Consider the following 25,326-nt stretch of genomic DNA (forward strand, 5'->3'; position numbering starts at 1 on the left):
ATGGAAAGCCTCACGGTAAGAAATATGTGATGTTCAGTGTGAGGAAATGTTTGGTGAATTTGTTCTGTGCAGCATCAGTCATTGTGTGGTAAAAATATAGAAAAAGTACAAAGTTTTAAGCCCCGAATGACTAACCTGCTCATTTTTATTTTTATGTTTTTTAATTTACAGTAAATTAAAGTGGCGTTTGGAAATATTTAATTAATTTAACTTGAGATGTTTCAATCCTCAATGTTTTCAGGGTTTACGTTTTTATTATCAGTAAATGTACTTTTCTAGTTGCTGTTGATTATTATTATTATTATTATTATTATTATTATTATTATTATTATTATATACTCACAAATACCAATACAAATACCGAATAAAGCATTTTAGAGCTTGACATTACTAGACAAATGTTAATTTAAATATAATTATGACTTTTTAACATTTGTATTCATTTCCATGCCTTTTCTTATTCTGTAAATTCATTTTAAAATTCTATTTTCCAAGACTTGATTGAATCTTTTTAATTAAAACTACAGTTGGAAAAATAAATAAAATAAAAATGTCAGCGAGCAACTTGTTTTTAATTTTTTTATTTTGCTTAATGTTAAATGTTACGTTGTTTTATCTCATTTTAAATCCTTTTAAGCCATCTTTTTGACCCCCTTGTTAGTGAAGCCCCTTTGTGAGTTTTGGACCCCTGAAGATTACTATTCCAAAACTTGATGTTAAAAGCAATATTTTAAATAGGGACTTAAATGTGATCTTTTTAATTAATCTTTTTAATTGGGATCTTTACTTAATTTTTTAAGTAATATATATTGATGAGCCAAAGGATTATGACCAAACACATATAAAGCCAATACCGATCATCATCTTCTAACAACATTAATTTCTTGAGTAGATCATAAGCAAACAGTGGCTTAATATAACCACATGTTAGGTGCAGGACAAATAGCCTGCAAATCAAAATAGGAGTTGCTTTGACAAGGGTTAAATTGTTATGGCGAGATGACTTGATCAGAGTATCTCTGAAAAAGCAAGGCTTGTGGGTTGCTCCAGAGGTGAAAATTGATCAATGGAAGACTGAAATGGGACAAACCGACTGTTGTTGGGCTGTGTCCGGCTATTCATGTAGACTTAAATCTGATTAATACATACTACACCAAAATATTGTGCAGACCATCCTGCTTAAAGACAAAGGTGTTCACTGGATGAAGTGGAATCTTTCAGCAGAATAATGTCAAGTCATCTTCACCTCTTCTATACGGCACTTTTGCAATGTAGATTGTGTTCAGAGTAGCTTTACATAAATGGGGAAAAAATGATAAAAAAGCATAACAGTATTTCAGATTGTGGAAGATTTCTAGCAAATCAGGCAGGAAGCAGGTTAGAGGACAAATGCTTGCGTACTACCAGTTAAATTGAAACCGATTCAGTTTAATACAAATGTCACTGTTAAAGGACGATCCACTGAAAAAAGAAACCAAAAGTCCACCAATTGGTGAAAGTGGAGAACAACCCTTGGGAGAAACCAAGGATCATTTGATGGACCAGTTTTCCTCTGGCCAAAGAGAAAAGATGCAAAGCTGTAGTCTAAAGATGTCGGAGGGTTTGGGCACGATGAGCATCCGTCTTGGTGACTTGTGAATAATGCACCCTGTCATAATGTAAACATTATTGAGGAACAGTTTGACGAACTTAAAGAGGAGTTCAGATCTCCGACTGAGCCATCAGTGGGATGTTCCAGATCAAAAAGTTCCACCTTGCAACCGACAGGTCTAGGCCTCAGTGGGTTGACCAACTGCTTATTAAGCAGATGGTCATAATATTTTGGCTCATCAGTTGTATGTTTCATCAGTAATTGGGGCTGCACGATTTTGGAAAAAACTCACAATGTAATACCTTTTGTGCGATACATATTGCGATATTAGGTATAATTTCATTAGACGAGTTGAATAGCTCTATTTGGAAAAAAAGCAATATAACACTCTATAGTCTTCATGATATTGGTTTATAGAGTGGTTGGACAATGAAACTGAAACACTGGCCAATTTAGCGTTGGAGGTTTCACAGCTAAATTTGAGCAGCCTGGTGGCCGATCTTCATGGATTGCACATTCCACCAGGAAGAGCAGAGTCTGAAGGTTTAATTAGTAAAGTATAGTACAGTTTTGCTATTTAAATATTGCAATGCACACATTATGGGTGATATATCAGAGTTCAAAAGAGCCTTGCTGGCGCATCTGTGACCAAGACAGCAAGTCTTTGTGATGTTTTAAGAACCACGGTATCCAGGGTGATGTCAAACCACGTTCAACAGGACTAACTGTGTGCACAACAACCAGCTGTCTGAAAGGGATGTCCACATGCTAACTCGGGTTGTATCCAAAAAACAAAAACACAGCTGTCCGATTCACTGCAGAATTAAATGTGCACCTCAACTCGCCTGCTTCCACCAAAACTGTTAATTGGGAGCACCACAGGGTCAATAGACATGGCTAGGATGGGCGCGTCAGTGCCAAGGACTACTGAACTATTCTGGAGGACCATGTGCACCCAATGGATCAAACATTGTATCCTGAAGGCGGTGCTGTCTATCAGGATGCACTAATACACACAGCAAGACTGGTGACTGAGTGGTTTGATGAACATGAAAGTGAAGATAAACATCTCCCATGGCCTGCACAGTAACTAGATGGAAATATTATTGAGTCACTTTGGAGTGTTTTGGAGGAGCGTGTCAGGAAATCTTTTCCTCCACCAGCATCATGTAGTGACCTGGCCACTATTCTGCAAGATGTATGGCTCAAAATCTCTCTGGCCACTGTGCAGGACTTGGATCTGTCATTCCCAAGGCCAATTAATGCTGTGTTGGCTGCAAAAGGAGGAGGGCCAATACGAATGAATTATGGTGGTCTAAAACAGCCATTTCAGTTTCATTGTCCAACCCCTGTATAATTAAATACAATTAATTAATTCATCTTTCTTAAAGTTACAAGTATTATAATTTATTGTGTCTGAATGCTTTAATCTGGCTTGAAATGCTTACTGTAACAGGTTTTAAAAACATGTGCTGGTAACTTTTTATGGTTAAACTTTGCAATGACTTCACATATCAAATGCATTTTCATCTGTGGCGCCCGGTCAACTATAATCCCTATTCAACCTGCAAACATCGCGATATTGATGCAGAAACTATATATTTTTCAGACCTAGAAGTAGTAAGTGTTTTTTTTTTTTTGAAAATTGTGTGAAAATGAATTGTGTCTTCTTCAAATAGCCAGATCAATGGCGCGAGATTGTGAACAAGAAGTTCCGCTTCCCTCCGGAGCTCCTTGGTGCCATTCGAGAGGGCAACTTGAACATGGTGTCTTCCCTGCTGAAGACCGGTGACGGCATCATCCGCCAGCTGGACGACTCTGAGGACAGGCAATGGAGAGAAGCTCTCAACCTGTCCATCCGACTGGGCAACGAGGACACCATGGCCTCCCTCCTCCAAGGGGTCAAGTTTGACTTCCGTCAGATTCATGAAGCTCTCTTGGTGGCCGTGGACACCAACCAGCCTCGCGTGGTCAAACGTCTCCTGGACCGGCTGGATCAAGAGAAGGGGAACAAGATGGACGTGCGCTCTTTCTCTATGGCCATCTTCGACCATTCCATCGATGATTCCCAGTTTGCTCCTGGAGTAACGCCGTTGACTCTGGCCTGTCAGAAGGATCTGTATGACATCGTTACGATGCTCAATCAGAAGGGTCACGAAATTCCTTGGCCACATAAAATATCGTGCGCCTGTCTGGAGTGCACAAATGGACGGCAGTACGATCTGCTCAAGTTCTCGTTGTCTCGTATCAACACGTATCGAGGTATTGCCAGCCGCGCTTACCTGTCCATCACAGCAGAAGATGCCATGCTCAGTGCCTTTCGGCTCAGCCGGGATCTCCGCAAGCTGTCTAAGAAGGAACCAGAGTTTAAGGTGGTGTAAACCAGTCCTCTAGAAACAATAGTGTTTTTATAGTAGTAGAAATAGTGGCTGAATTTATTTGTTTTTGACACTTTTAAATATCTGGATCTCTGGCATATTTTTCACATTCTCCATCTCCTGTTCATCCTACAGCCTCAGTATCTCAGCCTTGAGCAGGTGTGCCAGGAGTTTGCCGTGGAGCTGCTGGGAATGTGCCGGAACCAGAGCGAGGTCACCACCATCCTGAACAGTTGTGGAGATCGAGATGAGGACAGTGAAGATGAGCTGGACCACCAGACCTTTGAGGAGGGCATTCCAAATCTAGCCCGCCTGAGGCTCGCTGTCAACTACAACCAGAAACAAGTAGGACAAGCTTTTACGCCCCCCCCCCCCCCCCCCCCCCCCTCCAAAAAAAAACCAGACCAAACTGCAGTGTAGTTTATGTGCGTTCAACTAAACATTGTTCATTCTGCAGTTTGTAGCCCACCCAATCTGCCAGCAGGTGCTCTCCTCCATCTGGTGTGGTAACCTCTCTGGCTGGAGGGGCAGCAGAACGTCCTGGAAGCTCCTGGTGTCTTTTGGGATCTTCCTGACTATGCCCTTCCTCTGCCTCATCTATTGGATTGCACCAAAGTCAAAGGTATTCATCAAATACAGTGCCCTCCAATAGCATTGACAACCTTGATGAATTTGAGCAAACAAGGTGTTTTGTTTAACCTTTTGATCTTTTGCTCAAAACATTAACCGAAAACCTGAAGACACTTCAGTTTGTCTTTGGATAAGAGTTGAGGCTTTATTCTTGAAACTATTTCAAACAATTTGTGGTGGTGATTGTAGTTTTCTGGACTTTCCCAAACCAAAACTTTGCATCTGTGATTCTTGTAGATTTTTGGGGCATTTGAAACTATCATCCTCTCTTCCAGGCTGATTCATAACACTTCCCGTTGACTGTACTTTCTCAATTATTGCCCTGGTGGTGGAAATTGCCATTTTTTTTTTTTTTTTTTTGCTATTTCTTGAATAGCGGCATATAAATATTTAAAGGAAAATTCCACTTTTTTTTTGTTAATATGCCCATTTTACAAGTCCCCTAGAATTTTTGAATCCATTCAGCCAGTCTCTGTGTCTGGAAAATGAAAAGTTACTTTCTATACTGATATTGCTATATAGGAACTATACTCTCATTCTTGCGTAATTTTTGTCTTTTCAAATAAAATGTTTATCCTACTCAGTTATGCACATACGTTTTTTTATGCATATTTTTAAAATGTATGCTTATGCGCATATTCAAAATGCCCATAAAAATAGGTCGATAGAAACATAGCTACTGTCTGTCATAGTGCACAATGTAAATAAAGAAAAATTAAACTTTAAAAAGCAAATTTATCTAAACTTTTTTTAGATTTTTTTTCGAGCAAGATATGACAATGGTCTAATCTGATTCAATGATTTATGCTTAGCTAAGCTAAAAGGGCTCCTGCCAGACCTGGAGATCCGAATGGATTCAAAAATGGTAAAACTTAACTGTTTAACAGTGTAAAATGAATCTGTTTCCAAAAAATGGGAGTTTTTTCTTTAACAAAGATATTTAAGATCAATATAGGTTAATATTTTAAGCAAAATGTTAGAAAGTTAAACAATATTTACCAAGGGTTCTAATATTGTTGGAGGACACTGTACTGTATATGCATAAATTGTATAATTTTAAACTCAGTTCTTCAGATTTTTTACAAGAGAGTAAATCATCTCATTTTCTTCTTAGTTGGGAAAGATTCTAAAGATCCCGGTGATCAAGTTCCTGCTCCATTCAGCTTCATATATGTGGTTCCTGATCACCCTGCTGGGGGAGTCCATCGCCATGGAGGTTTATCGGGAAAGCTTTGCCACGCGTCAGCACACCATCCTGCACAACTCCTTCCACATGGTCTGGGTGGTTGGTAGGTCACATAAAGTACACATCATGAAAATTGAATGCTAAGGTGTACATTTTACTTTGCTGCAGGAACTTCAACTTTCAATATTCCAAAAATATGATATAATCTTAATTTCATATACATTTTATGTATATGAAAATTCATTGAAAATTTAAAGCTTATTTACTTTGTTCTGCAATTAAAAAAAAACATTATGTAGTTCATTACCAAGGACTGGGAGTTCAGCTTAAAAAAATCGTCGGTAAAAAAACAAAATAAACAAATTATATATTTATTTTTAAATTAAACACAAGTTACAGTTAAATGTATCAATTATTTGTTTGTTATTTTATAGTTACATTTGCCAAAAATCTAATAATTGAAATATCATAATATAATAAGCACTAACAATAACTATAATATAAATGCTTATACTTTTTTCTCAGTTTGAAATGATTCCTTTATTATTTGTTCTTATTTTTACTTTTAGTTAAATGTAAAATACATTAAAGAGTTAGTTCACCCAACATTGAAAATTATTTGATTAATTACTCACCACATTCTTTTGTTTCCTCGTGAGTTTTGCAGTTTAAAGGATTAGTTCACCCAAAAATGTCAGTTCTGTTAATTACTCATCATGTTGTTCGAATTTGGTGAGAACTTCGTTCATTTCACAACACAAATTAAGATATTTTAGATTAATCTGAGAGCTCCCTCATCCTTCATAGACAGTAACACTTCAAAGACATTCAGAGTCCAGAAAAGGAACCAAAAATACTGCCAAAACATTCCATGTGACTTCCGTGGTTCAACTGTAATCAAACGAAACCCCAAGAGCATTTTTGTGCACCCAAAATCTCTGTAAAACTACTTTATTACTATGGGCAATACATAGCTTGCGTGTTTGTCTACTGCCTGTAATGGAAAATACTGTACGTCAAATTTCCTGTTGTAAATGGGCACCCTGACCTGATGTGAAACAGAGAAAGCATTTCACAATGTTTTGGTTTCTTTTCTGGACTTTGAACGTGTCAGGATCTGTTGCAACTACTATGATCCACCTAAAGAAGTAGAGAATTGGTCCCTTATTTGTATGACACGCTGTAATCAACCTGAGACCAAGATGTAAATATTAAACTTTTTTAATATGACATTGGCTTCTGTTTGCAAATACATCTAGAGACATGTGTACACAATTGTTAAGAGTATATAAACTGTGACAGGATGAGAATCTGAATGAAACAAGCTTACTTGCAAACACATTATGGCAGTAAATTGTGTGTAGCACAAGCTGTTGATTGTCTGTTGTGCGCTGTGGGATACCTGTTGTGGTCAACAAAAATTATAGGTACCCAAATCCTTTCAAAGTGTGTGCTATGTATATTCCCTCTAGCAGGTGCCAGGTATGCCCATGTGACCAAACATTATACGTCTCCATGAAAAGACCAAACCAATCGATGAACAAATATTCACTAATGAAAGTACCCAGCAGGCACACGACATCATAAGATAATATTAGCTTAGATTTAGGTCGTGACGTCAGGTGACCAAAATTCAATGTCTAGCCAGCATCTAAGGACAACGTTATTTTGATGCCTAATAATGACGTCAAATTACGTTGATATTTGGTTGATTTTTGGTTGTGTTGGAAAGTGACCAAATTCCAACGTCTGATAGATGTCATAGTGGTAACGTCCACACAGCGTCAAGGTGTAACATGATTAGACTTTGATATTTGGTTGATTTTAGGTTGGACGTTGGAAATTGATGTCAGCCTGACGTATGGTTTTGACGTCAACCAGATTTTCATTTCCAAACAAAATCCAACGTGGGGCCTGAGAGGTTGGGGTACAACGTCAATATGATGTCATGTTGACATCCTGTGCCTGCAGGGTAATATGGCTCCTATAAAACATTTACTGTTTACTGAGGATGAAAGAGCTCTTGGATTTCATCTAAAATATCTTTGTTTATGTTCTGAAGATGAACGAAGGTCTCAGGGGTTTGGAAAGATATGAGGAAGAAAAATGAATAACCACATTTTTATTATTGTGTGAATTAAACCTTTAATTAAAAAATGACTTTTTATTTGTCTTAGTAAATGAATACATTTGAGGGAACTGTACTCCATGCAGGTTTTTTCTGGTTCGAGTGTAAGGAGGTTTGGATCGAAGGCTTGAGGAGCTACTTCTTGGACTGGTGGAACTGTCTGGACGTGATGGTTCTCAGTATGTATCTGGCGTCATTCGCCCTGAGATTGGTCATCATGCTCAAGGTCCACTTCCTCTGCCAGTTACCAGACAATCAGGACGAGTGTGTCTACTTCACCGACACCCGTGAGAGAAAACACCGCTCTAAGAGTCACGATCTAGCCTCCATTAAAACAGCTGATTGACCTGCTAGTGCTACAGTCATGTGTTTGTGTTTGTACAGTGCGTGACAAGTGGCATCAGGAGGATCCGCAGTTCATCTCTGAGGTGCTGTTTGCCGTCACCAGCATGCTGAGCTTCACTCGATTGGCATACATCCTTCCAGCACACGAGTCTCTTGGTACACTGCAGATCTCCATTGGAAAGATGATCGATGACATGATGAGGTATTCAACTGTTTTGTGTTAAATAAACTCATAAAAAAGTTATTGTTAACAATATCGAGCTTTAAAGACAGCTGTTGTGAGCTCTGAAGCTGTTAATCAATTGTATACGCTGATTTTAAACCAGGCTGTTTGAGATAATTCACCTTATTTATAAAACAGGTGTATTTGGGTAATGGAGTTTGTGCTGAAACTACATTTCCCATGATGCAGCACAGAAATTTCACCTATCAGAGAGTTGCAGCAAGAAAATTGTGCCAAATAAGGTCTTTAATGCCTTGATGGTTTTTTATCAGTGTCATTCAGAACAGCAGTGTAGTAAAAACATCATGCCAGTAGTTGATCAAGTCTTTTTATAAAAGGTTGCACACATACAGATCTGTAATTTCAGTGACCAATTGTCCTAATTGTTTGGGACAGTTCAGCTCTGTTCAGTCCTGCATTTCTTCTTTTATTAAATGTCCTTATTGCTAAGTAATAATAGTAAAAATATTATGTTTAGCCTTTCATGTTATAGTATGATTGGAAGAACATCATTTCCAGCCAGTGACATTTCCATGTGCGTTTCCACTGTAACTTGCACATGAAAGCAATTTCTTTCGGAATAATGCACTTAAAAAATACTTGCTTTATTTTATATGTTTTTTCATTTTAAGCTTAGTTGTGGTCATTTTGCTTAATTTGATTTAATACTTTTAAAGTTTCATAGTGTGTATTTTCATTTCTAGTTGTTCCGTTCATCAGTTATATCCTTGGCAAGTAAATAATAACATTTAAAACATGCACTTTGAAATCCATTTTCAAACGTTTGCGTTTTCGTTTCCCCATTTTTACTTAACATTGTCATTGGGAGTAGAACCAGTGGTAATTTTGCATCAGTTGTTTGATGCTAATCTGATAATCAAACTCCATAGTTTCTGACTGGAAGGAGTTATGTTTAATATGTTGAGCTGGATGGAAAGATTGTGATGAAGTGATGGGTTAGATGAAATCACATGCAGTTCTATCTTGGTTAAGTTGGAGGTGATGATCCTTCCTCCAACTAGACATTTCTGTCAGACATGCTGAAATTCTAGCAGTAATCGTCGGATCATCAGTTTTGAATGAGTGGTAGAGTTGAGTGTCAGCAGCATAGCGTGTTTCTGAATGACAAGACTTGATAGAGAAGAAAATGGTCCAAGTACTGACCCATGAGGTACATAGATGGTGAGATTAGGGCACCTTACCCCTTCAAGACACCCCTCATGCGATTGCAAGTTATGGGGCTGAATGTGATGTCATTGCATTGTTGGTGGAAGTTTGCTTTGGGCTGGATCAGGGTTTGACTGACAGCATTTATACTGTTGCTGTTGCTGTGCACTGCTTTTTTTGTAACTTCGCACAGCTCCACAAACAAAAATGTCTGACTTGGAGACTAGTCTGGCCAATCTGAGTCAATGTAGGGTTTTTTAACTTGAGGAAAAACAATTAAAGCTTTTTAATTCAATTCTTTTTTCAATTTTATTCTATATAATGTTGTGTATTAAGCATGCAGTTAGTTTAAATATGTAAAATATAGTCATATGTATTAAAAAGCTAACATTGTCATCAGTGTCCTCCAAATGTATCCACAATCTTTTAATTGATTCATTTAGCGACCTCACGCATTGACTACTTCACCACTGTTTCGTCATGACAGTTACTCTGAGTCGCCCCTCCTTTTGTTAATAGTACAACGGCGAGTGTTTTAAGTATCAAAGCCTCCACAACTCACAAGCCTACATTTATTTCTAAGACATAGAGGTCATTTAGGTTTAGGTTTGTTATAGACTTTTCTCCTAGCAAGACTTTGGCAGAGGGTGACGCGGTGGCGCAGTAGGTAGTGCTGTCGCCTCACAGCAAGAAGGTCGCTGGTTTGAGCCTCGGCTGGGTCAGTTTGCGTTTCTGTGTGGAGTTTGCATGGTCTCCCTGCATTCGCGTGGGTTTCCTCCGGGTGCTCTGGTCCCCCTCCCCCAGTCCAAAGACATCTACAGGTGAATTGGGTAGGCTAAATTGTCCATAGTGTATGTGTGTGAATGAGTGTTTATGGATGTTTCTCAGAGCTAAAAACATATGCTGTATAAGTTGGCGGTTCATTCCACTGTGACCCCAGATTAATAAAGGGACTAAGCCAAAAAAATGAATGAAGGCTTTGGCAGCACTAATGAATCAATTCTTATCTCTTTTCAGGTGATTTATTGCACCTCACCTAGTCGCATACATATAATTCTGATCCTCATTTAAATATGTAATAAACATCTGTACACATGGCAAGGAAATTTTGCCAACGCAGTTGTGGATTTTTTGGCTGTTGTCACTCAGAAATGAGTAAAACAGTAATTAGCTTCAGTGATTTACACAACACTTGTATTTTTCTCTCCAGGTTCATGTTCATTTTGGTGATCATCGGTACTGCATTTCTCTGTGGCATCAACAATATCTATGTCCCATATATTATCTCCCCAAATCTCGGAAGGTATGTAGCCTTTAATCTAAATGGAAAAACCATCATAAAATGTGATTGTGGAAAAATCATACTGAACAATGGCGTTTGGGTCGGCAGATTAAATGAAACCTTCAGCTTCCTCTTCTGGACCATGTTTGGCATGGCTGACCAGAAGTATGTAGACATGCCGTCGTTCGCTTTGGCTGAGTTTGTTGGGAGGATCCTGTATGGCATCTACACGCTGATCATTGTCATTGTGCTTCTGAACATGCTCATTGCCATGATCACCAACTCTTTTCAGAAAATTGAGGTAAATCCACTTTAATATGTATTTACAGATGCATGCAGCTTGATTGTTTCACCGACGTTGCTCACTCTTGTAGGATGATGCTGATGTTGAGTGGAAATTTGCGCGTTCCAAGCTTTACCTGAGTTACTTCAGAGAAGGACTGACTATGCCTGTGCCCTTCAACGTCATCCCGTCTCCAAAGGCTGTCTTCTATCTTTTGAGGTTGATTATTTTCAGCTCTTTATAAAATAAAATGAAAGATCATATTAATAATAATAAATAATAATAATAAAACAAGCCATTTTATTACAATTATTTTAAAATGAATAATTTATGATTATTTTACATTCATCTAATATTATAAATATGCTTTAACTGTTTCTTATTCATTTTTTAAGTGATATAATTTATTTTATATTGTCTTTAACCATTTTTTTGTTGTTTAATTTAATGCATTCAATACACAGCTACCATTTTTAATTTTTAATAGTGATTACATGTTTGTTGTATTTAATATATTGGAAATATATTAAAGATACATATATTTGTCAGTTTCTAAAGTGATTTATTACTTTATCATATTGAACAGTGTAAAATACACCAATTAAATGATTTATATATCAATATTAAAATATAAAGATACAATTTTGATCTTTTTTTCATTGGTCCGCATTTAAAATACGTAGAGCAAACTGATTTAATGATTTTCTCAGTGTTTTATTTGTCAGTGATATTTATTATTTGTATTATATTTGACTAAATTTAAACAACATAAAATAAACATAACTATTTATTTATTTGTTTCAGATGTGAGTTATGATAATTGAATATAAAATTGAACTACATTTAAAATTCCTTAATTACACAGCTATTCGTTGGTTAATAATTTAATTTAATTACATTTTACTAAATGTAAAAAAAGTAAAACATATGCTGGATGAGTTGGTGGTTCATTCCGCTGTGGCTACCCCTGATTAATAAAGGGACTAAGCTGAAGGAAAATGAATGAATGAATAACAGATTCACACACAGATTGAGCAAACATTAAAACTTGTCAATTTAAGAAAGTGATTTATTATGACTAATTACATTTCATTTAAATTAGAATATTAAGCATTGCTATATACTTGACACTAAAATATCAATATATATATTAATTTGGATTTAATATTACCTTTAACTAAATGTAAAATGCAGTAATTAAATGTCTATTGATTTGTAGGTTTGAAAATTAAATTTTTGCGTTTGATTACAAAATAAATAAATTCTGCTACTAAATTGGCTGTGACCAGTGAGAGACCTATTTAAAAATGCTGGTATATAAAGAGTGTATAAAGAGTTTAATTGTATTGTTAAGTAGAAAACAGGTTCAAAAATGTTATTAATAGTTTTTTTGTGTGTTTTTTTAATAACTTCCTTTTTATTTAAAGAGGAATCGTCAAGCGGATGTGCTGCTGCTGCTTCAACTGTAACTCTGCTCCAGATTATCCTCCGCTAGCATCAATGGTACATTGGACATTATTCACTTAGTCTCCCTTAGTCTTAACCTACATACTTAGGCTAACATCCTCAGTCAGCACATTCAGTCGTAACTTTTGCTTGAGAATGTCTAATAAATGTGTATGATGCTTTATGAAACGCTCGTTTTCTATTGGTGTTTTCCAGAAGGATGAAGGAGGCTCAGGAGAAAACCGCATTCCCTACAGACAGCAGGTGATCCGCGCTCTGGTGCAGCGCTACATCGAATCTGCCAGGAGAGAGTTTGAAGAGACAAAACGCAAAGGTTTGATTCTCTTCGGCTTGTTTTGTTTAAGCTACACCATGGACCCTTTTCACAACCCTTTTATGACGCGTTTCACAGTCGTCAGCATCTCAATTCCTTGAAAATTTGTAATATTTTGATTTTAAAAAAACATGTACGTTTTATTAAAGACACATGTACATTATTTATATTTCTGTATATATTATATCATCTTTACTTCAAATGACAAAAAATGAATTACCGTATGAATTAACAGTAAATATGACATTATTCTCTCTTCTGTCTGCCGTTTTCAGTCTCACACAATGACTGTAAAAAATCTCACACTATTTTATTTCCCTTTTTTAAGTCCTGATAACACCATCGGGGCATTTTTCTTTTATTATTTCAGCAAATAAGATTGTAAACAAATTATTTGTTGTATTCTCCCATTCACTGCACTTTAAGTTTTACCAACTATGACGACTTCCGCTACTGAGAAACCCGGAAATGTGAAAAGGATCTATTAACAGCAAAATAATCAAAGCTTGGTTGTTTAGTTCTGTGGTAGTTATATTAAACTGCACAGTTTGTCTTTTATTTACTTTCAGATTCCTTTTGTTTCATTAAGACATGAAAAGTTGTCGGTATTATGAATTATTTAATGTTTGGTCTTTTCTTTGTTTACATGAATTCTTCAACAGGAAAATGACAAGATAATTACTTTAAGGGATCGTTCACACTGCAAAAGCTTTTCTTACATTGATTTTTTGTTTTGTTTTTAGTCCAAATATCAAACATGTCTTATATCAAGATGCATTTTCTAGACCAGCAAAAAATATTGTCTTGTTTTAAGCAATAATGTCAAAAATAAGTGAGTTTTTTGTGAAACAAGCCAAATAATCTGCCAATCGGGTCAGCAAAATAATCTTAAAGGGAAGAACAAGATTATTTTTCTTACCTTACTGGCATATTATTTAGCTTGTTTTTAGGAAAATTTCACTTAATCACTTTTACTTGAAACAAGACAAACAATCCAAGTAAGATAAGCTTTTTTTGTAGTGCACCCAAAACTGTAACCCTTGATCATGTATCTTGCTTTCAATTTACTCCCCATCAGTGAGTAGAACATTAAAGAAGACTTTTATGGAATGAAAATGGATTTTATGGATTAAAATGTGATGCATAAAAATATATAATAATGAAAAATACTTGCATGTAATTACATCTGTAATTAATTTATAATTACACTGTTAATCCATTCCGTACACCCCAACCAAATATTAAACCAACCCCTACCACTAAATCTGTCCATAAACTTTCCTGTATCCCACCTCAATAGCACCAGAAGCGTAGTGCAATACAATATAAACAAAATAAGTACATTCTGTTTATAACACATATATTTTTATTATGTATATTATAATTACATGTTATAATATTTGCGTAAATACAGTACACTGTAAAAAACACACACTGTAAAAAAAAAGATTGTTAAACTCGTTGCGGCAAGTTCACTACTTGAACAAGTGAGTAAACCCATTGTATAACTTAATTTTTATAATTATGGACATAGTTCATTCACTTAAATTCTGAGGCAACTGGTCTACTCATTTAAATTAAGTCCACTAATTATTTTTTTACAGTGTAGTAGCTAAGACCGCTTAACATAAAGTGGGGCCACCATCAAAAAAGTGTTTCCCTATATTCATGCTGCAAAATTGAAATGAAATGTCTCTCCTTCAGACGTTGGGAACCGGATCACGGAGCTGAGCAAAGTGATCAGCCAGCTTCACACGGAAATGAAGCAGATCCACTCGAACCTGTTCAACTACTCAGGCAACACCAAAGCAGACCCATCAGGAGACTCTTCTTTCCTGGGCAAGTACATCCTCGGAGCCAAAAACAACTTCAAGGACTTCAACAATGAAAGACCGGCTCCTCCGTTACAGGAGACTGTGCGCAATTTAGAGCCAGCAGAGACCAAAGAAGAACCAGAGGAGGAACGGAAAGAAGAGCAGAGCACTGAGGAACAAATAGACAACACTCTGGAGACGGGAATTGATGACACCAATGAAATAGTCATAGAAATAGAGTCCAGTCCAGACGCTGAGAGCGGAAACAGAGTAGATCAGAACCTTATGGAGGAAACCAAAGAAGAAACCCATCCAAATGGAGATGTGGAAGAAAGTAACGGAGATGCAGTTGAAGTCATAAGTGAGGGTTTCAAGTTTAATTTTGGACAGACAAACTTGGTGAGCTTCTTATCGAAGAGGATCGAAGAAAAGCTGGAGATGACGGTCAAAGATAATGTGGAGGAATTAGATGGAGGAGGAACAGATGTAAGCGGAGATGTTGAGGAAAGTAATGGAGCGAGTGAAGATGCTGAAGTTGTCAGTGAGGAAAACAAGTTTGAGCTGAATCAGACAAGCATTGTTAGCCTCTTAGCAAAGAGGTTCGAAGAAAAGCTGGGCGGTAATTTTAAAGAAAATATAGAGGAATTAAACACGGGAGGAGCTAATAACGAGGAAAGCAACGGAGTGAGTGAAGATGTGAACGAGGACGCTGAAGTCGTCATTTACGGAATCAAGTTTGACCTGAATCAGACAACCATGGTGAATTTCCTAACAAAGAGGATCGAAGAAAAGCTGGGGAGGAATTTCGAAGAAAATACTGAGGAATTAAACGAGGGAGGAACGGGTGTTGAGGAAAGCAACGAAGCAAGTGAAGATGCCAACGAGGACGCTGAAGTCGTCATTTACGGAATCAAGTTTGACCTGAATCAGACCAGCCTGGTGAATTTCCTATCAAAGAGAATTGAAGAAAAGCTGGACAGGACTTTCAGCTTCACTGAGAAACAGGCATCATCTCCGACCGGCAGCAATATTTCTCAAGACACAGGTTTTGGTTCTCAAGAATTCAACCCTTCAGCTGAAAGCACTTAAACCCTTAACTGCTTCCTTTACTATATTTACAATTAAATCATAATCTAATCATGACAAACTTCATATCGGCCTTTCACACCAAGCAGGATAACTAGAGTTCAAAAGTTTACACTTAACGAATGCCTGATACTGATTGCAGGTTTGGCATGCTGTCCTGGGAGAGAGCCCTGAGCTTGGAGATCCTTGAGCCCAGGGCTTCCTCCTGGTTATTTATAGTGCATCCGAAAAGTATTCACAGCGCTTCACTTTTTCCACATATTTTTATGTTACAGCCTTATTTCAGAATGGATTAAATTGATTTATTTCCTCAAAATTCGACACACAATACCCCATAATGACAATGTGAAAAAAGGTTTTTGAAATTGTTACAAATTCATTAAAAATTTAAAAAACCTGAAAAATCACATGTTGATATGTGTTCACAGCCTTTGCTCAGTACTTTGTTGATGTACCTTTGGCAGCAATTACAGCATCAAGTCTTTTTGAATATGATGCCACAAGCTTGGCACACCTGTCTTTGGGAATTTTTGCCCATTCCTCTTTGCAGTACCTCTCAAGCTCTATCAGGTTGTATGTGAAGCGACGGTGTACAGCCATTTTCAGATCTCTCCAGAGATGTTCAATAGGATTTAGGTCTGGGCTCTGGCTGGGCCACTCAAGGACATTCACTGAGTTGTTGTGAAGCCACTCCATTAATTGTCCTGCTGGAAGATGAACCGTCATCCCAGTCTGAGGTCAAGAGTACTCTGAAGCAGGTTTCCATTCAGGACGTCTCTGTACATTGCTGCATTCATCTTTCCCTCTATCCTGACTAGTCTTCCAGTTCCTGCTGCTGAAAAACATCCCCTGTCACCACCATGCTTCACTGTAGGGATGGTATTAGCCTGGTGATGAGCGGTGCCTGGTTTTCTCCAAACATAACGCCTGGCATTCACTTCAAAGAGTTCAGTTTTAGTCTCATCAGACCAGAGAATTTAGTTTCTTATGGTCTGAGAGTCCTACAGATGCCTTTTGGCAGATTCCAGGCGGGGAGTGGCTTCTGTCTGGCCACTCTACCATACAAGCCTGATTAATGGATTGCTGCACAGATGGTTGTCCTTCTGTAAGGTTCTCCTCTCTCCACTGAAGAATGCTGGAGCTCAGACAGAGTGACCATCGGGTTATTGATCACCTTCCTGACTAAGGCTTCTTCCCCGATCACTCAGCTTAGATGGTTGGCCAGACTCTAAGAAGAGTCCTGGTGGTTACAAACATCTTCCACTTACAGATGATGGAGGTCACTGTGCTCATTAGAACTTTCAGAGCAGCAGAAATTTTTCTGTAACCTTCCCCAGCCTTGTGCCTCGAGACAGTCAGAGGTCTACAGTCAATTCCTGTGTCTTCATGCTTGGTTTGTGCTTTGACATGCACTGTCAACCCTGGGACCTAATACAGACAGGTGTATGCCTTTTCAAATCATGTCCAATCAACTGAATTTACCACAGGTGAACTCCAATTAAGCTGCTGAAACATCTCAAGAATGATCAGTGGAAACAAAATGTACCTGAGCTCAATTTAGAGCTTCACGGCAAAGACTGTGAATACTGATGTACATGTGATTTTTCAGCTTTTTAATTTGTAATAAATTTGTGACAATTTCCAACACTTTTTGTTCACATTTTCATTATGGGGTATTGTGTGTAGAATTTTGAGGAAATAAATAAATTTCATCCATTTTGGAATAAGGCTGTAACATTAAAAAAAAAGTGTAAAAAGTGAAGCGCTATGAAGGATGCTATGTAGTATAGAAAGCGGTTCGGGATCAGGTAGGTCTCGAGAGCTCCCCCTAGTATAGGAGGTAAAAAAGGGGGAGATGGGGTAGATAGGGGGATTCTTCAAAAAACTAATATAAGGGAGGTAAGGAAAACAGGCGATTTGGTTTATCATTGATTGCTGATGTTAGGCCAGCCTGCAGTGCTTCTCACACAGGCTTTACTAGGGCAGGCCACCCAGGTGTATTAATGGCCGCCCAAATATATTTAGTGATTTGTTTTACTATTATCATCCTTTTACATTATTTGGTATCTGCCCAATATAAACAAACATCCACGATTTATTAGATAGTGGAAAATCTTCTATCCTCTCATGTGCTCTTCAGACCACAGAGACGTGCCTTTTTGGCACTTAAAAAGTTTGTTCGGTCAGGGTTTATAATCTCCTAAATTGTCCTGGATGACTGGTCTAACTAGCTGAAAAGTATATGTACACCATTAGTAATGGTTAATCAGCACATTTGCCTTATTTAAATAATCTGCACATTATAATCTTGTAATTATTACAATTTTTTAGAGATATTGTCTGTCATTATTCTTTTTTCTGTCATTTATTTCTCATTTGCTGTATATTTCATTGATTTGATGATGTCATCAGGGTATGTTTCATAGGCTATTTTGTATACATTTCTAAAATGCTTTGGCATTCAAGTTTGCTTTGAACTTGAGAGAGAGAAGCAGATTTGACCCTGTCAGTGTGTGCACATGGCTCCTGAATAGCATAAAAGTAAAAGTTTTATTTAACCAATTGAAAAGAAGCATAACTCAATAATAACTCAAAAATCAATTATATTTTGTTTGTCGCAAGTAGTTAATCATTTATGTGATGTGGGTAAATAGTGTGTTTTAATCCGGCCACCACTGCAAGTGTATTTCAAACCTGTGGGAAGCACATATCACGTGATCCTCTCAAAATTAGTTCATAGAACTTCACTAGTCAACATTTGACGAGAATCATCATCAAAGTTGTTTAATGAGGACACTCATGCTTGTCCTAGGACAATTTTGAAAAACATTTTTGATTCACTTCGAATGCTGACTACTGTATAACCATATGGACTCTTTTCACAAGACGGTTATGACACATTTAACGCTCATCTGCATCTTAAAGATTTTAATATTTCGTTTTTTTTGTTTTTAATGTTTGTACATTCATAAAACTATACTTTGCATTATATTATCTTTGCATCAACTTACAAAGAACAAACAAACCACGAATTACTGCTTATGGGTGGTGTTTGTTTTGCCTTTTGGCAAGACAGTAAATTTGACAGATTTTTATTAATCTCACACTATAGTTTTCTCTTTTTTCTGAAAGTCTTGATAACACTTTTGTTGAGTTAATCTTTTATTAGAATTGCAAAACAAATAATCTGTTGTACCATCACAATTACTGCTCTATAGGTGTATTCAACTATGACGAGTTTCGCTGCTGAGAATCCCGAAAATGTGAAAAAGGTTCAATTGTTTTAAAAATCAAACCACAATTAAAACCATGAAGAAGTCGTTGAAGAATAAAACGATAAAAAAGGATATCATTGGGTTCCCTTTCAGAAGGATTTTTCCTCAGCTAATAAATGATAAAACACTGACAGGCAGTCAGAATTCATTTAAATATAAAGGGCAATTTAAAGCTAGACGCGACATTGTGGAGATTACACCTATTTTATTATAACTGCATAGACAAAAATTGCTAAATTAGTATGATTTGATTATATTTTATATAAAGATTCACTGGTCAGATGCGCTAGTAGCACACTAAGGAGAACTGCTGGTCAAAAGGGGGGCAATGCCAAATGAAAAGCATGAACTATAGTTTATCGGTGTGGATGCAAATGTATTTATTATTATATTTATAGTTATTGTGCTTGGTGTAAACAGGCTGTAAGACTCCTGAATCCATATTTGACAAGTGTTTTTGGTTATGTAGGAGAGTAATAAATCAAAATCAATTTACTGTCGTCATACTACATAGTAAAAGCATAATATAGTAGTTTAAACATAAAGCAACAATAGTAATCATAAAGCAAGCAAACTATATATAATTTGAAATTTCTAGTTTGCATATCTGATAAGTGCAACAGTTATTTATTCATTTGCTACAAGGAGATTTATCAGAATGGTAAAGCATTACTTTGCTACAGTAATCCAAATTTCATTTTTTTCACCAAACTTATAATACTACTCATTCATTCATTTTCTTGGCGACTTAGTCCCTTTATTAATCTTTATTAAGTCGCGACAGCGGAATAAACCACCAACTTATCCAGCATATGTTTAACACAGCGGATGCCCTTCCAGCTGCAACCTATCTCTGGTAAACATCCATACACACACCACTCTCACTACGGACAATTTAGCTTACCCAATTCACCTGTAATGCATGTCTTTGGGGAAAACCGGAGCACCCGGAGGAAACACACATGAACGCGGGGAGAACATGCAAACTCTACACAGAAACGGCAACTGACCCAGCCGAGGCTCGAACTAGGGACCTTCTTGCTGTGAGGCGACAGCACTACCTACTGCGCCACTGCGTCACCCTAAAATGCTAATTTAGAATGTTATTTGTACAGATATTTTCAAAAGTATGAAAAAATATGAATTGTATTGCCTAAACCACACAAAAATAGAGGGCGCCCTTATATGATCATATATGATTACTGTAAATTGGCTGTTGACCGGTGGTGATGTTTGGTACTGCAGCCAAACTAAATCTAACTGAAAGCTCAATTTTAGAAACATCAACTTTAGATTTGGAATAAAAAATATGTAGATATTAAGCTTTGATATTCTGATCTTTAAACTAAAACAGATGTTGTTATAGTCATTTTATTTGTAATAAAATATACATGTATTGTTTATTTTATTTATAGTTTTCAACTTTTCCCTTCAACTAGAATTTGACAAGTGTCTTCTTTAAAATGAGACCAAGCAAATATATGCAAAACCAAATCATTGGAGAGATTGGTAACTATTTAAGTTAAGTCAAAAAGTAGGCCTGGCTTTCAGGTTTTCCAAAAGTAGAAACGACTAGCTTCTGACAAACAGAAACCAAGAAAATACAATGCTTTGTAGCAGTGGTCTCCAAAAGCATTTAGACACACTTGTTGATGTATTTAAAAAATAAAATGTCAAACTCGCACTTTAAGACTAACAATGTTGGTTTTAGGGTTTGTTTACTTGATAAAGAGTCTCTGTGTAATGTGTGTGATGTAGATTAGAGCGACTGTATGTATAATATACTTTGAGGTATGCATTTTGATTGTTCAGTCACTCGAATTGTAAAATAGTTATTAAACTGTGTCAGAGCACAATTTCTTCTGTATTAATAGCATTTAATGTCCATATAATAAAAATGAATTTACCTTAAAGGGATAGTTCATCCAAATATTTCCTTTTTCTTCTTCTGTTGGACACAAATGAAGATCTTTTGAAGTATGTTAAAAAACTGTGACCATTGACTTCTATAGTATTTGATTTTGCTACTGTGGAAGTCAGTGGTTGGTTTTCAACATTTTTCAGAGTATCTTTTTGGTGTTTAGCAGACAAAAAACAACTAATAATGGTTTGAAACCATTTTTATCAGGTGCCAAGCACCAAAGGTGTGTAGACAGCTATTGTATATGTTCCTGTTCTTATTATTCTTCCGGCTTCTTCTTCCACTCTGGGAGTCTGTGGTAGCCCTATGAACCGTTTGCAGCATTTGCGCAAACTTTGGAACACCAATAGAGGACAGTCTGATCTTCAATCACAACAAATTTGGACTCTCTAGCGCCACCACTTGTCCAAATTTTCACCTGTTTATCTGTACTTTTGAACCGAATGGGCTACAATCAAAACTCTTCAAATTTTTCCTCTGATTCCTTGGCTCAAACACACACTATGATGTCATTTTCTGTCATGTACATTTTTTTGCTATTTTGAATTTTCTTCCTTGGTCGTTTCTCCGATTTTCACCAAAATTGAATCACATGATCTACAGACCATGTTGACCAAACGTTATGGGATTTAAGTTGCTTAGATTTACCGTTTTCGATTAACTTGTGAACATCTTCATAACGCATTGACGTATTCACACTAAACTTGGTGTGTATCACAACCATGGTCTAAAGTGAGCTGCAGCGTTTCAGCGCTCTGCACCCTAGTGGTCCGAAGATTTTTAAAAAAATAGCTTTTTTCCTTATAACTTCTCAACTTTTTGTCCAAAATTCATCAAATTGGCTCTTTCCATCTGAAAGAGCACGCCGAGTCAAATGATGTCTGTTTGGGATTTTGCCCTAAAGGTGCTTAAAAAGTTGTCGCAGCGCCACCTTTTGGTCAAACGTTATAACAATATTTCTAAAAATGCTAATAACTTGACTCATTTTGCATATTGTTATGAAACTTGTCTTGATTCATTCCTTGGGTTGTCCTGAGAATATCTATACCAATCATGCCTTAACGAACTGACTTAACTAACTTCCTGTCCGCCATCTAGTCGTAAGTCAAAAACCAACCTCCTACATGGTCTGGCTGATTTGCACTAAATTTGGCTCAGATCATCTTCAGACCATGCTGACAAAAACTTATTGAATTTGTGTTGATGTGTTTTTGTTTACTGCAATGACAAAGGTGATGGCATGATGCCAAACTACATCTAAGGCTGTATCTCTTAGATCTGTCATTGTCGCCTCACACTGACTACACCTTAAAAGTTTTGCGCCACCTATGGGTCAAGAATTATAAGACATTCATTAGCCATTATTAATCATTCAATCATTTTCATTCATTCATCTTAGTCCCTTTATTAATCTGGGGTCGCCACAGCGGAATGAACCGCCTAACCATTATTAATGAAACTTAAATTTGGTAATACCTTTTGACTGCATATGCTTATTTTGATGAAATTTGTCTCAAATTATTCCTTGGGTCATTCAGACAACACAGACACCAATTATGCCATAATCTGCCAAACTTCCTGTCCACTATTATGATTTTGTTCAAACCATTCCTTTTTTAACTCCTCCTAGACTGTTGGTCCAATCTTCACCAAATTTGACTGATCATCTTCAGACCATGTAGACCAAAAGTTCTAAAATTCATGTTGATAGACAAAGCTGTTTTATTATTTATCATTTGCGCAAACTTGATGTAATGCTGCCAGATGAGATTACAGGCTGAATCACTGCAATGGTTTGAAGTATTGAACCCAAACTTCGCGTGTGTGATCCAGACCTGACTTTGACCAAACTACGTCAGTTTGCACCACCTTCTGGATAAAATTGACAATTAAATTCTATCAATAGAAATCATACAAAATTCATCAAATGACTTCTGAATAGTTTTGTCTATTTTGTCCTTGCACCATACAGAGAACATTGATATAATTCATTCCCTAACTGACACAACTTCCTTTCCACTATCTTGAATCAGTTTGAAAATCTGTTGTTTTGAACTCTCCATACTTTGTTAGCCCAATTTCCACCAAATTTAGGTCAGAACATGTTGCTGAAGTTATAAAATGTTCACGTTGCTCTGTAATTTGTTGCCTTGTTTATGATGTGGGCGCTGGGCTGCTTGGCCCCAATAATTGCTGCTTGCAGCTATATTTCCAGTTGTCACTGTTGGGTGAACTATCATTTCAATATAGGTTTCACGCATCAAAATAATTGTGATAAAGCTTTTTTAGTTCTGTACATTAAAAATGTTTTGTTTAATTTCATATTTAAAGATAAAAGATACAAATATTACACATTTTTACTATTACTTGCAGAATAATAAGGTCATATACATATATATCCCCCGCAAAACTGAACTATTTAAAGACCTTAAGATAATAAATGATTTAATAAAATACTAATTAATTGTCATTTAAATCTTTATACTTTGCTGCTTACATTAAAAAATGCGATAGGTTTTACTCATTAGCCAGCAAGTTATAGATGAATTAGATTAAATAAATTTTCCATAGCGTGCGTGTGAAAGTGTGTATGGGTGTTTCCCAGTGCTGGGTTGCAGCTGAAAGGGCATCTACTGCATAAAACATATGCCAGAATAATTGGAGATTCATTCCGCAGTGGCAGCCCCTGAAAAATCAGGGACTAAGCTGAAGGATAGTGCTTATGTTTGCTTATACTTTTATATATTTTACAAAGTACTAATCAGGACACATTAATGTCACTTTAGAGTAAATTTAATTTGACGCAGAAATTAATACGGGACGTCTTAACTTTAGCCTGTAGATAAAGCTAAATGTTACATATGATACAAATGTAGCCGTGGTTAAAGAGTCGCAGGAGCACACATTAATAGTCCCAGAGAGCACATGAACATGTTGCAGCTTGTACAACACCTGCTGTTTGTGCCACAGCTGCTTCTCCCATGAGTCCTCCGTGATATTCATTAACCAATCACCTGCAGCCTCCCACTGCACCTGTACTGGAACGTCACACCTGTTCCCATAAAAACACTCTTCACTGGATTACATCAGACAACCGTTTCTGGGTACTTGATACTGATTGGTCAGGCATGTTATTCTCACATTTCATGGTCTCATCCATGTGCTTCAAATCATCACCTCAAGCAACTGTATACTCACCACCAGCCACCTTACCAGGCTGGACCCGCTTTTGCCTTCAGAACTGCTTTAATCCTTGGTGGCATAAATTCAACATTAAGGTGCTGGAAATAATCCTCAGAGATTTTGGTCCATATTGACATGATAGCATTATGCAGTTGCTGCAGATTTGTCGGCTGCACATCAATGATGCAAATCTCCTGTTCCACCACATCCCAAAGTTGCTCTATTGGATTGAGCATGGTGACTGTGGAGGCCATTTGAGTACAGTGAACTCATTGTCATGTTCAAGAAACCAGTCTGAGATGATTTGCGCTTCATGACATGGTGCGTCCTACTGAAAGTAGTCATCAGAAGATGGGTACATTGTGGTCATAAAAGGATGGACATGGACATGTGGCCTTGACAATGCTCAATTCAGGGACGTAGCAACCGGGGGGGGGGGGGGGGGGTTGGGGGGATCTGTCCCCCTCACTGTTAGAGACAGACCATTTAGAAACAGGTGATTAATAATCCCCCTGTCCCCCCAGTTTTAAAATGTCCACTACGCCCCTGGCTCAATTGGTAGTTATGGTTTCAAAGTGTGCCAAGAAAATATCCCCACACCATTACACATCCTCTGGTGCTGTAGCACATCCAAGGTTTGACGTGTTGTGCGTTCAGAGATGCTCTTCTGCATACTTCGGTTGCAACGAGTGGTTATTTGAGTTAGTTGCCTTTCTATTAGCCCGAATCAGTCAGATGGTCATCTTGACCATGCCTAGAGTTGCCGTAATGTCATTGGCTGAGTAGAAATTTTCGTTAACGAGCAGTTGGACAGCTGTACCTAATAAAGTGGCCGGTGAGTGTATATGGCTAGTAAACAAATAGGCAGTGACTTTTATGGGGAAAAAACACTTTTACAACAATTTTGTATATTTGTTCTGAAGTTTTAGAACTAAGGGGTTAGTAACTATTAATTCTTTACCTGTTTTTAAAAACGTTTTACTGAACTTTACAGTAATTGTGTAATAATTATGAACTCATAAGTGATTTATCTTCATTGCTGGACAATTCTTTT

General features: G+C 37.0%; 1 protein-coding gene across 1 annotated transcript; it reads left to right on the top strand.

Annotated features, from left to right (window-relative positions):
* Positions 1 to 15,896, top strand: trpc2b (transient receptor potential cation channel subfamily C member 2b). The gene is made up of 13 exons (XM_056446892.1): positions 1 to 15; positions 3,271 to 3,963; positions 4,105 to 4,314; positions 4,427 to 4,591; positions 5,714 to 5,888; positions 8,000 to 8,200; positions 8,298 to 8,460; positions 10,859 to 10,951; positions 11,039 to 11,231; positions 11,305 to 11,432; positions 12,641 to 12,716; positions 12,876 to 12,993; positions 14,698 to 15,896. The coding sequence occupies exons 1-13, from the start codon at positions 1 to 3 to the stop codon at positions 15,894 to 15,896; spliced, it is 3,429 nt and encodes a 1,142-aa protein (XP_056302867.1).
* Positions 15,897 to 25,326: the final 9,430 nt, after the last annotated feature.

This window comes from Danio aesculapii, chromosome 21 (assembly GCF_903798145.1).
Source record: "Danio aesculapii chromosome 21, fDanAes4.1, whole genome shotgun sequence".
Classification (NCBI taxonomy): domain Eukaryota; kingdom Metazoa; phylum Chordata; class Actinopteri; order Cypriniformes; family Danionidae; genus Danio; species Danio aesculapii.